At 47.5% G+C, this 16,432-nt stretch overlaps 2 protein-coding genes and 1 non-coding gene across 3 annotated transcripts; all 3 read right to left on the minus strand.

Annotated features, from left to right (window-relative positions):
- Positions 1 to 871: 871 nt before the first annotated feature.
- On the minus strand, positions 872 to 1,267 carry LOC147985474 (uncharacterized). Its single transcript, XM_087541593.1, has one exon. The coding sequence runs from the start codon at positions 1,265 to 1,267 to the stop codon at positions 872 to 874; it is 396 nt and encodes a 131-aa protein (XP_087397719.1).
- Positions 1,268 to 15,033: 13,766 nt separating this feature from the next.
- On the minus strand, positions 15,034 to 15,107 carry TRNAV-CAC (transfer RNA valine (anticodon CAC)). The gene has a single exon. It is a non-coding gene; the product is annotated as a tRNA-Val (tRNA).
- A 147-nt stretch (positions 15,108 to 15,254) lies between these two features.
- Positions 15,255 to 15,836, minus strand: LOC125537895 (uncharacterized). Its single transcript, XM_048701222.2, has one exon. The coding sequence runs from the start codon at positions 15,659 to 15,661 to the stop codon at positions 15,452 to 15,454; it is 210 nt and encodes a 69-aa protein (XP_048557179.1). The 5' UTR covers positions 15,662 to 15,836; the 3' UTR covers positions 15,255 to 15,451.
- Between the last annotated feature and the right edge of the window lie 596 nt (positions 15,837 to 16,432).

The following is a 16,432-nucleotide window of genomic DNA, read 5'->3' on the forward strand; positions in this document are numbered from 1 at the left end:
TCGTGGATACATCTAACATGTGCCCGCACCTTAAATCATGTTAGGGATGAACGTGATTAAAAAAACAGAAAAACTTGTATAAAATGCCTAAAAAATAAATAAACGCAAATAAAAAAACATAAAACATGAGTTTAGGTTCACGGCCACAAAACAGTCCAGCTTCACGGTTCACATTGCCATAATTAACATAAAAACAAAATAAAAACGGCCGCCGCCCGCGCGCTCCTGTCGTGCTCGTTGATGCCGTCGCCGTCGCCGACTTCAGTGGCCGGCGGTGTCGTCTCGTCGCTGGCGAGGTCGACGTAGTCCGGCGGCGTCCAGAGGTGAGCCGGCGGTGTGTGGTAGACGGGGCGGGCTCGAAGGCGGGAGGTGCCTTCACCACCTCCTTCTGTGGCGACGCGTCCCGCTCCAGTGACCGCGGTGGCATGGGGCACCAGTTCGCGACCCCCACGGCGTCGGCCATCTCCGAAGCCGAGCACGACCAACTCCAGTGCTGCCCAACCAGGGTCGGGTGGAACGCGGCCACCGGCTCCTCCTTCACCATCTCCTCTGCCCTCGCCATCTCCAGCTCGAGGATGGCGACGTCGCCGGCCGCAAAGAGGGCCATCGTCTCCTTGAGGCCCGGCCATTGGCGCTCATCGTGCGTGTTCGTGGAGTCCTCCATGACACGTTGCATGAGCCGGGCCTCCTCCTTCGCTGTCATACGAGGAGGTGGAGGTGGCGACGAAGATGGGGACGGCGACGGCGTGAGCGTGAGGCCGCACACCCGCGTACGCCCACGCACCTCCTGATGTGGCCGCCGCGGCCCCGACGTCGTGCCGGCGAAGTAGGAAGCGCGCCGCACGTCGTGCTCATCCTGGAGCCACGTGTCCTAGAGTACGGAGTCGGAGGCGTACCTATCGTGGTAGTAGAGATCGTCGGGGAGGAGGCGGCGTCGGCGCGCGATCTCATCGCGGCGCGCACGGCCGCTCAACAGGACCAGCGGGATCGGGACCCGGTCGGCGGAGAGGTGCCAGTTGTTGGGAAGGTGGACGTCGCTCCACGGGACCGGCGTCCGCATCTCCCAATAACGCCAGCATACGTCCACGGCCAGGTACTGTCGGTCGCGCTCGCCGGCGGCCCTAAGGGCGACGGTGAATGGGGCAGGCGCGAGGGCCCGACGCGGCGGCGGAGCGGCCTCCTCTTTCACGGAGCCGCGACGGAGTCCCGAGGAGGAGCCGGCCTTGCGGTCGTGCTTCCCATTGCGGTCGTGGTTCCAGAACCCCATGGCTGCGAGGCGGCCGGCCGGCGAGCTCGAGAACGGGAAGAGGCTAGGGCTTGGGGTGTCGGGTTTCGAGAAGGCAGTGGGCTGGAGTGGGAAGTGTGGACGATGACCGGTCCACGGCCTCCCCATTTAAGAAGGACGGCGACCGTGCGCCTGGGCGGATGACAGGTGGGGCCGGCCATGCGTGCGCATTGATATTGGCGGGTGGGAGGTAGGTGGCCGCCTGCCACGCGGCCCCAACGCGGACGAGCATCGCGTCTGTTTGTTGTCCACCACGACCCAAACCCGACGCATATTTGCGCTCGAAATGGATCGGTCCGGACACAAAACGAATCAGATGGGTCCAGGCCATCGCGTGCTGGATCGTCTGGTTTGTTCCATTTATCCCAAATGGATGGGGCCGGACAGGAAGGGGTCGCGCGGTGGAGTTGGCCTGAATCCTCCAACAAGGTCAACTAGAGCAGCCCACGAACAATTTTCTTTTAACATAGTATGTACTGATGCAAATACTTATTTATTTTTTCGCACAAATGTAGGATTATTGATAAAGTCATCACAAACATCTTCCTAGTCGACGAAAATGTTTTTTTCACTGAACACACATCGTCGAAAAGTTTCTTTTGACCTAAACCTAAAATTGAAGACGGAAAATCTGGCTTCACTAAAGTTGGCATCTGTGTTGTCATTGACTTACACATTTTAGTCTACAAATGAAGTTGTTTCGTATCGTCTCTTGGCGAACATGAATACGCAAAAAGGAAATATGTCTACTCTTTAACTTTTTGTTGAGATGTACATTAAGAATCAGTTAGATTATAAATTTGCTGCATGAAATATGTGTTACTTTCTCTGTTTCATTTAAACTAAAACCATGACGATGATTATGGAACGGAGGGAGTATTTTCTTTTAAGAAACATGGTACAAATGCAGACGGTCGTGGAAACACATGAACATTCATTTTTATGAATGCATATACGCATATCCTATTATCATGACATATTCGAAAGACTAAGCAGACAAATCTTAAGATTGACAAAGTTACCACAAAGCGACTTGTAGTGAAAGGGAACGAGGTCTCCACTGAGCGAACGTCGTCGAGAATCCTGAAATAAATCCAGGATTATGCAAACACTCATGCTAAATTTAGGACTTCAACTTGGATGAAATTTTCTATTCTAAATAATTGTAACCCACTACCTATTTTTGCTCCTCAAGCAACCATGCCACATTGTCAAGGTCATGCATGTAGTCATTGTTCGACGCGATTTTGTCGCCATTTCGGGATTGTCAATTATGAAATATGACATTAATACGTGTGCACCTACATGTGTATAGCAATGACCAAGATATTGATTTTCTCATTAAAAGGGTTCATTGAGATCGGTGGAGCATAATTTAATTATGCCTACACGTACGTGGTCTAGTGAGCTTCAGTTAACAAGCAAATGGATGTGCGTGAGAATACAAGAGCTATGCATGAACACAGCTTACGCACATGCCATGATGAGGGTATCATGCATCCATGTGGCCTAATCAGTCTGGTTAATTAATCACAGTTATATGTGCATGCATGACTCCGTATTGCACTGTGCGTATGCATGCATGGAGCATATATTAAACAAAGGCCAGATGAATCAACCGGACCATGTTTACGTCCCATGCAACGTAAGACTTGTTTGCGCATGATGTACACGCACCTGATCCAACACACCAGCCCGGTTGGGAGCTTGACCTCCACACCAGTACAAGCTAATCTCACGGAAGCGTACTTATCCGCTCATCTCTCCACAAGACCAGGAGCTCCCGCTCAGCAACGAGGAGGCCGCACCGTCCGCGCATGCAGCTGGTTTACGTAGAGCTCGCGCAAGGTCATAGTTATCCATTCCCACACCTTTGCCTATATATACTCATGCGCGTACGCAGCTTGAGGGGGAGGAACCCAGAGGAGACGCGCCCATCTGGTGGCAGCGACTACACGCGCCGACGGAGGCCGCGGCACCCCGGCGACGGACCATGCGCGCCGCCTCGGTATACTCGTAGGCCGCAGATGATGCACCGGTCTTCTTGTGTCTGCCGGCGAGCCCGACGGAGCCTTGGAATACCACACCCTACATCAACAATCAACACGGACATCCTTCTTTGTCAACGGCATGCTTATGTATTTAATCTTCTCATTGTTTCGTCTCCCATTTCATCTCTCATCCCAGGTCCAGGGGGAGGCGGACAGAGAGGCAGCGACCACACGCGCCGTCGGAGGCTGCTAGTACCGTGCCAACAGACCATGCGCTCGGTCTCGGTGCACTCCTAGGCCGCAGATGATGCGCCGGCGTCCGCGACGACGACGAACCTCCGCCGGCGAGTGCGACGAAGTCTTCATATGGGCTGCCACACGCTGCAACAACAAATACATCCGTCTTCAACAATGGCAATCATCACACTATGCCTTTTCTCTTTGCATTTCTCATTTCAGAGGGGAGGCCACCCAGCCAAGAGGATACGCGCCCGTGGTGACGGCGTCAAGGACGGGACGACGCACCGGCGCCCACGCCGAGCACGGCGAGCCACCAACACCACCTCGGCGACGACATCCGGCCCGACGCTATCTGCACCACCACGACAATGTCGGAGCTGCCGACCCGCATGCCCGGCGCCATCTTTACCATGCCGGCGTGCGGCCCGGAGCCATCTATACCACCACAACAACGACGGAGCTGCCGACCTGCAGCCCGGAGTCATCTCCACCGCGCCGGCGCGTGGTCCGGCGCTATCTACGACACCGCGACAGCGACGAAGCTGCGGGCTTACAGCCCGGCGCCACCTCCACCATGCCGGCGTGCGGCCCGGAGCCATCTATACCACCACAATGACATCGAAGCTGCTGGCTTACAGCCCGGTGCCATCTTCACCATGCCGGCGTGCGGCCCGGAGCGATCTACACCACCATGACAGCGCGCGAGGCTGCCGGAGAGTATCACGGCGGCAACTCCACCTCAGCGGCGACATCGGAGAGGTGGGCGGCATCCGGCCCAACACCATCTACACCACCACAACGGCGGCAAGGCCGCCGGCGAGTAGCATGGCGCCAACTCCACCTCGGCGGCGACATCGGAGAGGCCGGCGGTATCCGGCTCGGTGCCATCTCCATCCTATCGGCGTTTGGTCCAACACCATCTACGGCACCACCACGACATCGAAGCTGCCAACCTATAGCCTGGCGCGGTCTTCCCCATTCCAAGTTAAGGGCAGTGATACATGGCACCCAAGAACTAGGCGGTGATATTCACGTAGACAGGAAGAAGAAGCTTGGATGCCATCTCCATATGGTCGATGAGACACTCGCGGCAGCGACGTAGTACGCGCCACAACAAGGCTCAAGACGGCGGCGACCTGGTACGCGCCCACGAAGACCGCGAAGACAACGACGAACATCAGCAGTGGTGTACAAGCCGGAGTGAGGAGGTCGTCGTCCAAGGCGGTACCATCATCTACCTTAGCGAGGGAAGAATAAAATCACATCATCTATCTTCTTTAAAGGGCATGCGTACACGCATCATTTTATCTTTCTCTTTTCCTATCTTTCTCATTTCAGTGCATCCGAATCACAATCGAGATGGATGGATAATCAGCGCCCTGTGTGCGAACGAAGAAGACGGAGGAGGAGCTGCTCACCGTCTTCATATTCATCAACCTCGCCAATGTTGTCATCACCAATCCCGGGCTCGACGAGGAAGGCTTCTACATCAACCTGACTTCGCCATCTTCATCAACTTCTCTCCCGGCGAGGGCACTGACTGCCTCGACACGCCACCCGGCTACGTCGACAGGGCATCGCCAACTTCAGCAGCTGTACATCTGACGAGGATGTCGTCTACATCAGCACCACCGGTCATCCATATGTCGTGGCCATCTTCTTCGACTTTGCGTCTAAGCGACGACGCCGTCTACACTGACATATTGTCATTCTTCTATACCAAGTGGAGGCCGCCCCTGTAGCTGTGACGGTCTGATGTCTATATCGACGAGCTCGCATTGTCGTCATCTTCAAGCAACGCCGCCATGTGGCGACACTTGAGTCCACTCCGACTTCTACATCAACACACTCCCCAAACCCCGTCCAAGCTCCGACGAGGCGAAGCCACTTCACCGACATGTCTTCTTCCGATGAAGCTACCCATATCTTGCCGGGCACCGACGAGGCGAAGGCAAGACATACCATGTCCGACACCGACGAGGCGGACACCACCAGGCCGGGCACCGACGAGGCGAAGGCCGCCCATCTGTCTGAGCTGACGAAGCCAGACATCTTCATCATCGGACATCAACAAGTCGGTGGGATGTGGCTAAGCATCGCCGGAGCGACGGACGTACCGCTCCACTCTTCCATTCCACCGCATCATCACCATCGTCTACACCAAGCACTTGGAGAAGACGAGACTTGAAGACGACGACCATTGCAACAACTTAACCGGAGGTGGTTCGCGGCTCCGGCTCGCGGACGTAATTAATCGGGAGCCTCCCGAGGCCCCGTGAACTAGAACCTCACAATCGCGGAAGTCATATTAGCCGAGCTAGCAGGCCATTGAGCGCTTATGTAAAGGGATCATGTAATTTGTTTCTCCGATGAGAGATTAATAAAATACAAGTTTCCTTAATTTTATTTGTGTACTTAGTACACTGGCACACCCGCAATATTTATTTCCTCTGGCGCGTAGAGAGATAATAACACGATAACCATCGTTGTTTGTTATTATTTTTCGTGTCAAACAGTCATAAGTACTCATTTCACCTCTTCATGGTACCATGCCACATCATCAATTCATGAATGTGGTCATAAGTTACAATTTATGCATTAATCTACCCATTTTTTACTAATTTTTGTGTGGGCATAAATGGTATATACATTGAACGCTTAGAGCAAATATATGTAGATCATGTACACATTTTCGTTTAAATAGGCCCCTGTTTACTTTAATTCAATAGTTTATATTTTTATAGATCATTTTGTCAAATGCTTCATATGATTTTTTTAAATATAAACCGACAGCAATTCTAAATTGTTTTCTGGAGCAGTTTTAGTTTTTAGCACCTATTATGCATCTGTTTATCATGTTTCCCGCAAAATTGCGTGAGTCATCGTCTAGTGATTGGAACACATGAAACAATACAATTTAAACTACACTCGGTTCACAAATATGGTGCTACTTTTGGGATGGTTATTCAGCGCGTCGAGCCTATAAGATAGGCCAATCATAGTAACGTTCGTCTACCGTAATACTCCCTCCATTCTAGAATATAATATGTATAAATTTACATGCAAGTTATGAAAATACTTTTCATGACTGGTCAAACGATATAAATTTGGTTTTGTAGATATTGATATATTTTTCAAGAAACTTGGTCAAACATGAACATGTTTGACTTTTTAAAAAAAACTAATACACCATATATTTTGAAACGGAGGGGGTATTATTCTATAAGTGATATGCATTCAATAAAGTTGTGTCTTTTCGCCTTGCAATGAAAAATGTGTCAAAATTGATAGATTTTGTTATTCTATTTGGCATTCAAGATTATAATCTTATCAAATTCCCAAATAAACAAAATAGAAACTTAGCTATCTGTAACATCCCGGATATGACTTTCTCAATATGTATTCCAACTCTTGCTGTTTCCGGCGTTAAGTTATTTTATTTTCTCGGGTTTGGGTCTTTGCCTCCGTGTGTTGTTATCGTTGTCATGCATCTCATATCATGTTAGCATGTGCATTGCATTTGCATACGTTTTCATCTCATGCATTCGAGCATTTTCCCCGTTATCCGTTTTGCATTCCGGCGCTTCGTTCTCCTCCGGTGGCCATTTCTACCTTTCTTTCGTGTGTGGGGATTAAACATTTCCGGATTGGACCGAGACTTGCCAAGCGGTCTTGGTTTACTACCGGTAGACTGCCTGTCAAGTTTCGTACCATTTGGACTTCGTTTGATGCTCCAACAGTTAACCGAGCGACCGAAAAGGCCTCGTGTGTGTTGCAGCCCAACACCCCTCCAAGTTGGCCCAAAAACCCACCTAAACCCTCTCCATCATATAGTGCGTTCGATCATGATCGCGTGGCCGAAAACCGCACCTCATTTGGACACTCCTAGCTCCCTCTATGCCTATATATAGAACCCCCTCCGAAATTCACGGGTGAAACCCTAACTCTCTCCCTCTCCTCGCGACCGGACAAAAATTCCGCCGGCCGGACACGTCCGATCTGCCTCCCCGCCGCCACGTGGCACGCCGCCGTTCGCCGCCGCCGTCTCCTACCGCACCGGCCCGCGCGGCCCGGGGCAGGCCCCCGCGGCCCGAGCCGCCCTGCGCCCGCGCCTGGGAGCCCCGCCGCCTTCTTCCCCGCGGCCGAGCCGCCTCGCCGGTCGGTGCCGCCGCGGCACCTCGCGCGGGAATTGCCTCGTCGCCGGTGACTCACCCGCGCGCCGCCACACCCGGTCCGGCCACCGCCCGCCATCGCCTCGCCGGTGCCACCCCCGTCCTCCTCTAGCCGGATCCGCCAAGTCCGGCGACGTCCACGAGCTCCGGCCGCCACGAGCTCCTCCGGTGAACAGTAACTCCGACGAACCTCAGGATCCGCGCCGGCCAGATCCAGATCCAGATCCAAAACTCGGTTGACTTTCTCCCGAAACCCTAGTTCATATGCCCTTGTTCATCGCGTCGTAACTTTGCATCTGTAGCTCTGTTTTGGGCATATAGCATATCAAATTGTTCGCCTCAGAGAGCACATCATTTCATTCCATTGCATCATTTTTATTTGAGTTCATCTTGATGTCCGAAATGCTGTTAGAAGAGTGCTACTTGAGATAATTGTCAGATCTGCTACTCCATTTAGATATTTGTCATTTTTGCCATGATTATTGTGTGCATGATATGCCCATGAGCTCTACGTATGTTTTGTTAAGGGTTTTTCCATCTTTCCATAGGTGTAACCCATGTATTTTTGTGATGTGTGTGGTGACTAGCACGAGCTTGCAAAGTGAGGCACTTGGTAATGCTGATTTCAGGGACTTAGCATTTCCACTAAGTCCTTGAGCTGTTTATCTCATATGGCCATATGTTCATGTTGTTTCCTAGTGATCCGTGCCTCTTTTGAGGATGATCAATAAGGATGTTTTGTTAATCTTGTAGTGCTCTATCCATCCATGTCTTTGTTTGCAATTATGGAGCACCCTAGCTTGAGTCAATCGAGCTTTACTTTTACTATTTCGTGAATCTGGGAAGATTGTCTACTTGTTAGCGATTTTGCCGAGGATGTTGTAGTTGATCCGTGGATGCTATGCTATTGTTCTTGCCATGTATAGTTTGCATTTTGTGTATTCTTGATGGATGTATGCTTAACTTTTCACGACTTGCTCCGTAGTGAGTGCATCGAGCTCGTAAACATGCCTACTTGATATCTGTTTTCAGCATGCTCCAGTTTTCACTAAGTCTGAGAACTGATTATGTTTTTGCCATGTTCACATGCTTGCAAATGTATTTTCTAATCCCTTTTGGCTCAAGGTCACTAAGGGACTTTTGTTAAGATCTTTGAGTAGCTCCATGCCATGCTTTACTTTCCATGTTCAGGTCCTGTAGCATATAGTTTTCATGCTCCGAGGAGTGCTATCTGATCTGAAATTCCAGACAAGTGTTAATTTCACTAAGTCTGAAATCTGTTTACCAAATGCTTTTTTGCCATGCTTGTTTGAACCTGTTAATGGATGAATTGGCCATAGCTTAGTGCTAGACTTTTGTTAAGCATCTTGAATGCATCCCTGTCATGTATTTGGTTGTCATGTTTGGGTGCTATAGCATGTTTATCTTGTTGCATTTAGATGGCTACTTGCTGTAAATCGCAGAACGTGGCCATATTTGAATCGCTTGCCATTTCCAAACCATAACTCTGATTCCGGCGTTCTTTATATCGTTTTCAAGCGATTTCATCTCATCGTTCCAGTGGCACACTTGGATTTCTATGTTGAGGCCAGGTTCATGCATTCCTTGTCAAATCTTGCATATGCATCCCGCATCGCATCCCGCATAGCATACCATTCTTGCATCATATTGTTTGAACTTTGCACGTGGTTGATTGTGTTCCGTTTGCTTGTTTGTCTTGTTTGGATAGAGCCGGGTGACGAGTTCGCTAACGAGGAGCCCATTGAGTTTGCTTTCGAGGATCCAGTCAACTCTGACAACTTTGCAGGCAAGATGATCATACCCTCGAAATCACTACTATCTTTGCTTTGCTAGATGCTCGCTCTTTTACTATGCCAATGCTACGATGCCTACCACTTGCTTTCAAGCCTCCCAAATTTCCATGTCAAACCTCTAACCCACCATGTCCTAGCAAACCATTGATTGGCCATGTTACCACTTTGCTCAGCCCCTCTTATAGCGTTGTTAGTTGCGGGTGAAGATTGGAGACCGTTCCTTGTTGGAACATTATTTACTTGTTGAGATATCATTATATTGCCATGTTATCTTAATGCATCTATATACTTGGTAAAGGGTGGAAGGCTCGGCCTCTCGCCTAGTGTTTTGTTCCACTCTTGCCGCCCTAGTTTCCGTCATATCGGTGTTATGTTCCCGAATTTTGCGTTCCTTATGCGGTTGGGTTATAATGGAAACCCCTTGATAGTTCGCCTTGATTAAAGCTTTTCCAGCAATGCCCAACCTTGGTTTTACCATTTGCCACCTAGCCTCCTTTTTCCCTTGGGTTTCCGGAGCCCGAGGGTCATCTTATTTTAAACCCTCCTGGGCCAGTGCTCCTCTGAGTGTTGGTCCAACCCGTCAGCCGCCGGTGGTTACCAGGGGCAACTCTGGGCTGGCCTACGGGAAGTTTAGACAATCTGAGTGTGCCCTGAGAACAAGATATGTGCAGCTCCTATCGGGATTTGTCGGCACATTCGTGCGGTGTTGCTGGATTTGTTTTAACCTGTCGAAGTGTCTTGAAGAACCGAGATACCGAGTCTGATCGGAACGTCTCGGGAGGAGGTCTATTCCTTCGTTGACCGTGAGAGCTGGTCATGGGCTAAGTTGGGACTCCCCTGCAGGGATTTGAATTTTTGAAAGCCGTGCCCGCGGTTATGGGCAGATGGGAATTTGTTAATGTCCGGTTGTAGATAACTTGAACCTTAACTTAATTAAAATGAATCAACAGTGTGAGTTACCGTGATGGCCTCTTCTCGGCGGAGTCCGGAAAGTGGACACGGTGTTGGAGTAATATTTGCGCAGGTTGCTCTCTAGTTATTCGTTCGCGCTTTGCCTCCTCTTCTCGCTCTCTTTTGCGAACAGGATAGCCACCATATATGCTAGTCGCTTGCTGCAGCCCCATATATTTACCTTGCCTTACCTATAAGCTTAAATAGTCTTGATCGCGAGGGTGCGAGATTGCTGAGTCCCTGTGGCTCACATATTACTATTAAACCAGATGCAGGGCCTGATGATTCCGCTTCAGGTGACGCGCTTGAGCTCAAGTGGGAGTTCGACGAGGACTCTCAATTATACTATGTTTCCTTTCCTGATGATCAGTAGTGGTGTCCAGTTGGGGGTGATCGGGACCGTGTCGCATGTTGGGTTATCTTTTATTTTGGCGCCGTAGACGGGCCATGAATGTTTGGATGATGTAATGTTATTTATGTACCTTGATTGACGTGACGAGTGTAAGCCAACTATGTTATCTCCCCTTTATTATTTATATTACTTGAGATGTTGTGAAGATTGCCTAACTTGCGACATATGCCTTCAATGCGATTATGTCTCTAAGTCGTGCCTCGACACGTGGGAGCTATAGTCGCATCGAGGGTGTTACACTATCTTTCCTTGTAACATGGTAAAAACTTATATTAACATTATCACATAAATGGGAGTATGTCTTCTGTTTTTTATGTATGATATATTCATGTCGACCAATTAGATCAACATCAATCTTACAATCGAGTAGGGCCTTGTGAATAACAATAGAGGGGGAGATGACTCGAAGGGAGTACCATGACTAACTCGGATCTACCAAACTATGGTTTTGAGAATGACAATTCAGAATTCTTGAGTCCTTCATGAGGGTTTTGGCCATTTTATAGTCCTTCTAAATGTCATAATTGTGGTTGCATGCTTGAAGGCCAAGGACTTTCAACAAGCCCTAGTAGGTTAGCTTCACTAGATAGTATGGCGCGCTCTGTTGCGCCCGTTATAGTTGTTTCCGACAACTATTAGATTGGCTTGGACGGGTTGCATTAATGCGCGAGAATAGTCATATATTTTTACAAAAGATTAATTGTGTGTCTATCATGTGCATATTTTCTTTTCTTTTTCTCACTATTATCGTGTAGATTAGCTTCACTAGATGGTATGGCTAATGGATATGTATAAGAGGCCTACGTCAAGCGCATCAGATAAGAAAGAAAATGCCCATGACAGGACGGCCATTAACGCCTCATTTTTTTCTATTTGAAAGACAAATATTTTGATTAACAGGTTAAAGCATCTTATTAAAAAATTAAAAATTATATACGCACATATAAAAATGTTCATTGTGTATTTGCAAAATATGGTCATCATATATTTAAGAAATGTTTATCAATATTAAAAAAATGTTCATCAGCTATTTAAAAAATATTCAGCATGTATTCTAAAGTGTGTGTTGTGTATTTAAAAAGTGTTTTTTGTTTTAAAAATGTTCAACGTGTGTTTAAAAAGTGTTCACCATAATTATTCATCGTGAGTCTGAAAATGTTCATCGTGTATTAAAAAACATTCACCATGTTCTAGAAAAATTTCCACTGTATATTAAAAAAAGTTTACTTAAATAAAATTTATTACCCAAAAGGGAAACCTGGAATAAATCAAAACTTGGACAAAGAGACAAACAAGAGAAACAAAACAGGAAAAAATGCAACTGAAGGTAAAATAATGGTTGAGATGGGCTGACCCGGAACATAAGCTCTTCGTCCACCATCTGACGAATTGATGTGGACTTGAAAAAAAATCCAGTATGTATTTTCTTTCCTTATTTCTATTTTTTCTGAAAAATTGTTTGTTAGAATTTGATAGTTATATAAAGCGCTGTGAGTATTAGGCTAGTGTGAACTAGGTGGTGGTGCCTAACACATACTCTCTCGAAACAGATCCTAACTCCGCCTTATAGATAAAGCACAAACCACACCAAAATACATAGCCAAATGATACAAAATAGTGAAGTAGCCATCTTACACTGTAGAATTCAGGATATTCAGACAACCTAAACGCACAGGACTATGGTGCCTAACGGATAGGCCCTACCCGCAACCCTTACCACAGCTAGGCCAGCACCTGCAGGCCCATAATAACACAACACAAAGGCCCACCCGCCAGCCACCATGGATTTGCAGACACCCTCGGCGTTGGCCTGGCCAGCAAGGCATAAACTTGAAGAAATGCTTACATATTTCTTGTAAGTATCTTCTTAAGGTAAAGAAAAACTTTCATAACTTGGCGGTTTAGCGTTGGCTTGGCTAGCTAGCCAAAAACTCAAATAAATTCTTACATATTTCTCGTAAATACATTTTTAAGGTAAAACAAAGCTTTATACTTGACGGTTTTCGACATATCACCTGGGCACAAACATCCATCATGCTTACACTAGAATATGTATGTCCTCATTGGTTTCCTCCCATAACCCAAGGCGGTTAGGGCAAATCTTTTCCTTAGACTTCATCAGCGAGCTCATGGATTCGTCTCCCCTCAACCTTCCGCTCCCCTCCGCTTTGGTTAGCAGTTGAGGTTAGAGTTTTTTAGTCCTTGCAGGTGCGGCGCTCGAGGCAGATAACGACGCTTCTTCTTCGAGTTTGTCTTTCGGCAGTGACAAAGACAAGGGGGTGAGCAGCGCCACCCCCCCCCCCCCCCCCCCAACGATTGAGCGAGCCTGGACACCTAGTGTGCAATAAACAATGGAGATGGAGTTACCACCAATTGATTATTAAGAAATAATAACATCTAATACGTACACATATATTCCACCGCTGCTAAACAGGAGGTTGAATACATATCCTATATAATTGATACATTGGATTTTTGTTGTTTTGGTTGTGTGATTTGTGACATAAAATTCCTATTATGTCCTGTACATGTCCTAGAAATTATCATGATCGTGATGCAAATTATCTTGCACTAGTTCCTATTGGTGATGCAATTTTTCTGATGTCGAAATTATATAGTCTATCCTTGCTGCATTTCTCAATCCTTCATCTGGCCAACGAAATACCAAGGTTTCCCATAGCACTATCAATTACATTATTATCTCTTTCAGTTCTTAGCTTGTAAATTTTAGATCAGATTTTAGCTCTTTTGATTGTGTGATATGTGATGTGTATTCTAAAACTTGCGTTCAACTATTATGTAAAGAAAACCCCCGCCAAAAACCATAATGATTAATGGCGGACCACTTTGCTTTGGCATTGTATCTTAATCTACATTGAAGGCAAATTAACAGCTAAGTTATGTTCTGTTAAAATTGTTGTTATTTTTTATCTTAATGGCAATCATATAGTTGAATACAATCATACTTATATAATGTCTAATTGGCATATTATTATAAAAAAATCCAACTTGGTTTGGCCTCCATATCCAAATCCTATCTTCGTCACTGGACCTGGCCAGGCCCCCTATATGCTCAAATCCTGGCTTCACCCCTGTCTTCCGGGCTCTGATCCTCTTCGAGTTCATCTGTCTCGTCTGTCTGGATGTAGTCGATGAAACTCCAACGTAGATCCCTGTCGTCTCGTTGAGGCGATAAGGTAAATGTTTCTCGTTATTTGACGAGATTTGATGTCAAATGCTTCAAATCTATGTAAGGGTTCAACGACGACAATTATGGCTCTAGGATGCCGGTCCTCATGGGCATGTGCATAAAGACTTTTTGATTGTAATCGACAAAGTCAAGTTGGCTTCGGTAAGGGAGCGGCGACAATGACGCTTTGGCTGCAATAGTGGTCGATCGGTGGTCGCAAAATTTCAATGTAATTTTAATTATGTTTGAGATGTTTTATAATGTGTACAACGGTCATCCAAGTTTCATATCCTTCAGAAAAATTCTGAATTTTTCTAATATAATTTTAGTGCTATTTTCCATATAGGGGGTCACCCAAGTTTCATATCCTTCAGAAAATTTTGAATTTTTCTAATATATTTTTAGTGCTATTTTCCATATAGGGGTGTGTGGCACCCGAGAACCACAAATCCTCATCCGTATGGCATGTCGCTTTAATTTTGTCTTTAACGCTACCTCGGCGGAGGCGTTTGCTTTGCTAAGGACTGGAGCTCGTCGAGAAGTTGGGTTGCACTCGTGTAACAATCACGTCCAACTCTCATGAGCTAATCAATGAATGAAATGGAGAGATTGAGATCTTTGGTAAGCTACTCCTATGAGACTCATTTAATTTTATTGGCTGAGAAATAAAATATCGAGAGGCTTTCTCTTAAAGAAAAACTAAGGCCTCATTTGTTTTACAGGATAGGTAAAGTGTAGGAACAGGAAAACTAGAGGAATAGAATGCCTTGTCCAGCGAAATTCAACGGATAGCAAAACAGAGGAATTCTCACACAACTGCTATTTGATTGTAGTATAGGAAAACCACAGGAACTTATGCCTGCGTCCTGTAAATCAAACAGACACCGCAGGAAAATTTCCAGAGGATCTAAATCCTACAGAAAATCCTATGCAAATCAAGCAAGGCCTGTTTCAAAAATTAAAATTGGAAAAAAAAATTGTCTGAGCCCAGGTTCGAACTGGGGACCTTTAGTGTGTGAGACTAACGTGATAACCAACTACACCACCCAGACGAGGTACTAACCGCTGAGGCAATTTTTTTATATATTCTTCTTTGAAGTGTAATCGGAACCTCAACCAACGCCTGAACAACTCGAAGGCAAAACAAACGACCAATCGAACCGTACTCGAATTTTCAATCGAGCCTATATATACGAGTATAATAACGCAACACGCCGTACGCAGCATCGATCTTTAACACCGGTTACAATGAAACCAAAGTTTAAAACCGTACCACCAAATCGGATTACAAGACCCCACAACCATCGCTGATAGCTCTGCAGACAGACAGATCTTAAACTAAATCCAGCGGAGGAGCTCGAACCGATCGATGCTGGCGGCGGGCGGGCGCGCCCGGCTAGCCGGTGTAGACGTGGACGCCGACGGCGATGAGGAAGATGGTGACGAGCGCGAAGTAGAGGACGGCGTGGATGAGGATGGAGAGGCCGCTGGTGTGCATGCTGCCGAACTCCGCCACCCGCCCGCGCCCCGGCAGCGTGCACAGCAGCCCCGGCGTCAGCAGCACGAACAGCACCGTCGCGACGATCACCGGGCCCCAGTCCGCCATCTCCCCTCTCCTCTCTCTGATCTGTTCTGTCTAAAAACCCCAAATCTTGAGCGAGCCTCTGGAATTTTTTCTGGGAACTCTCCGGGATGTGTGTGTGCAGTGCGGCGGAGACGGGGGAGGTCACGCATTAATGTGTGCCTCTCCAGCTTTGCTCGCAGAGTGGGGGGAGTGGGTGGCCGCCAGCTCAGCTTCCGATGCCGCTTGATATGCCCGTGACATGTGGGCCGAAGGTTGTCCTGAACGTCTTGGGGCCCACACGACATTGGCTAGGTAGAGGCGTACTCTCTTGTGCATCGGGTGGGGAAAAGGATACGTTCCGTTCTAGTCGAGGAAACCTTTGCGTGCGTTGCGTCGCGTTGCCGTGGGCGTGGATGGAAGGAACCAGAAGGAGCTCCCGTGGGTCCGGGCCGCCGAAAAACAAAAGAATGAGCGGTGGAGGACATATCCGGTGCACCGTGCACCGACGCCGACGCAGCAGGTGTAACTAACAGGTGAATGCCGATCGAAATCACTCGCTAGTCGCCACTACTTCCTCTGTTCGCATTTACCAGGCTCCCTTATATTTTGAGCGAAAGTTTAAACATAAATTTTGTATTAAAAAAAGACTACTCCCTCCGTTTCTAAATATATGTCTTTGTAGACATTTCAAATGACTACTACATACGGATGTATGTAAACATATTTTAGAGTATAGATTCACTTATTTTGCTCGTATGTAGTCACTTGTTGAAATGCAAAAAAACAAGTATTTAGGAATGGAGGGAGTAGTAT

Source organism: Triticum urartu, chromosome 2A (assembly GCF_056163025.1).
Source record: "Triticum urartu cultivar PI428250 chromosome 2A, HENAU_Tu73, whole genome shotgun sequence".
Taxonomy (NCBI): domain Eukaryota; kingdom Viridiplantae; phylum Streptophyta; class Magnoliopsida; order Poales; family Poaceae; genus Triticum; species Triticum urartu.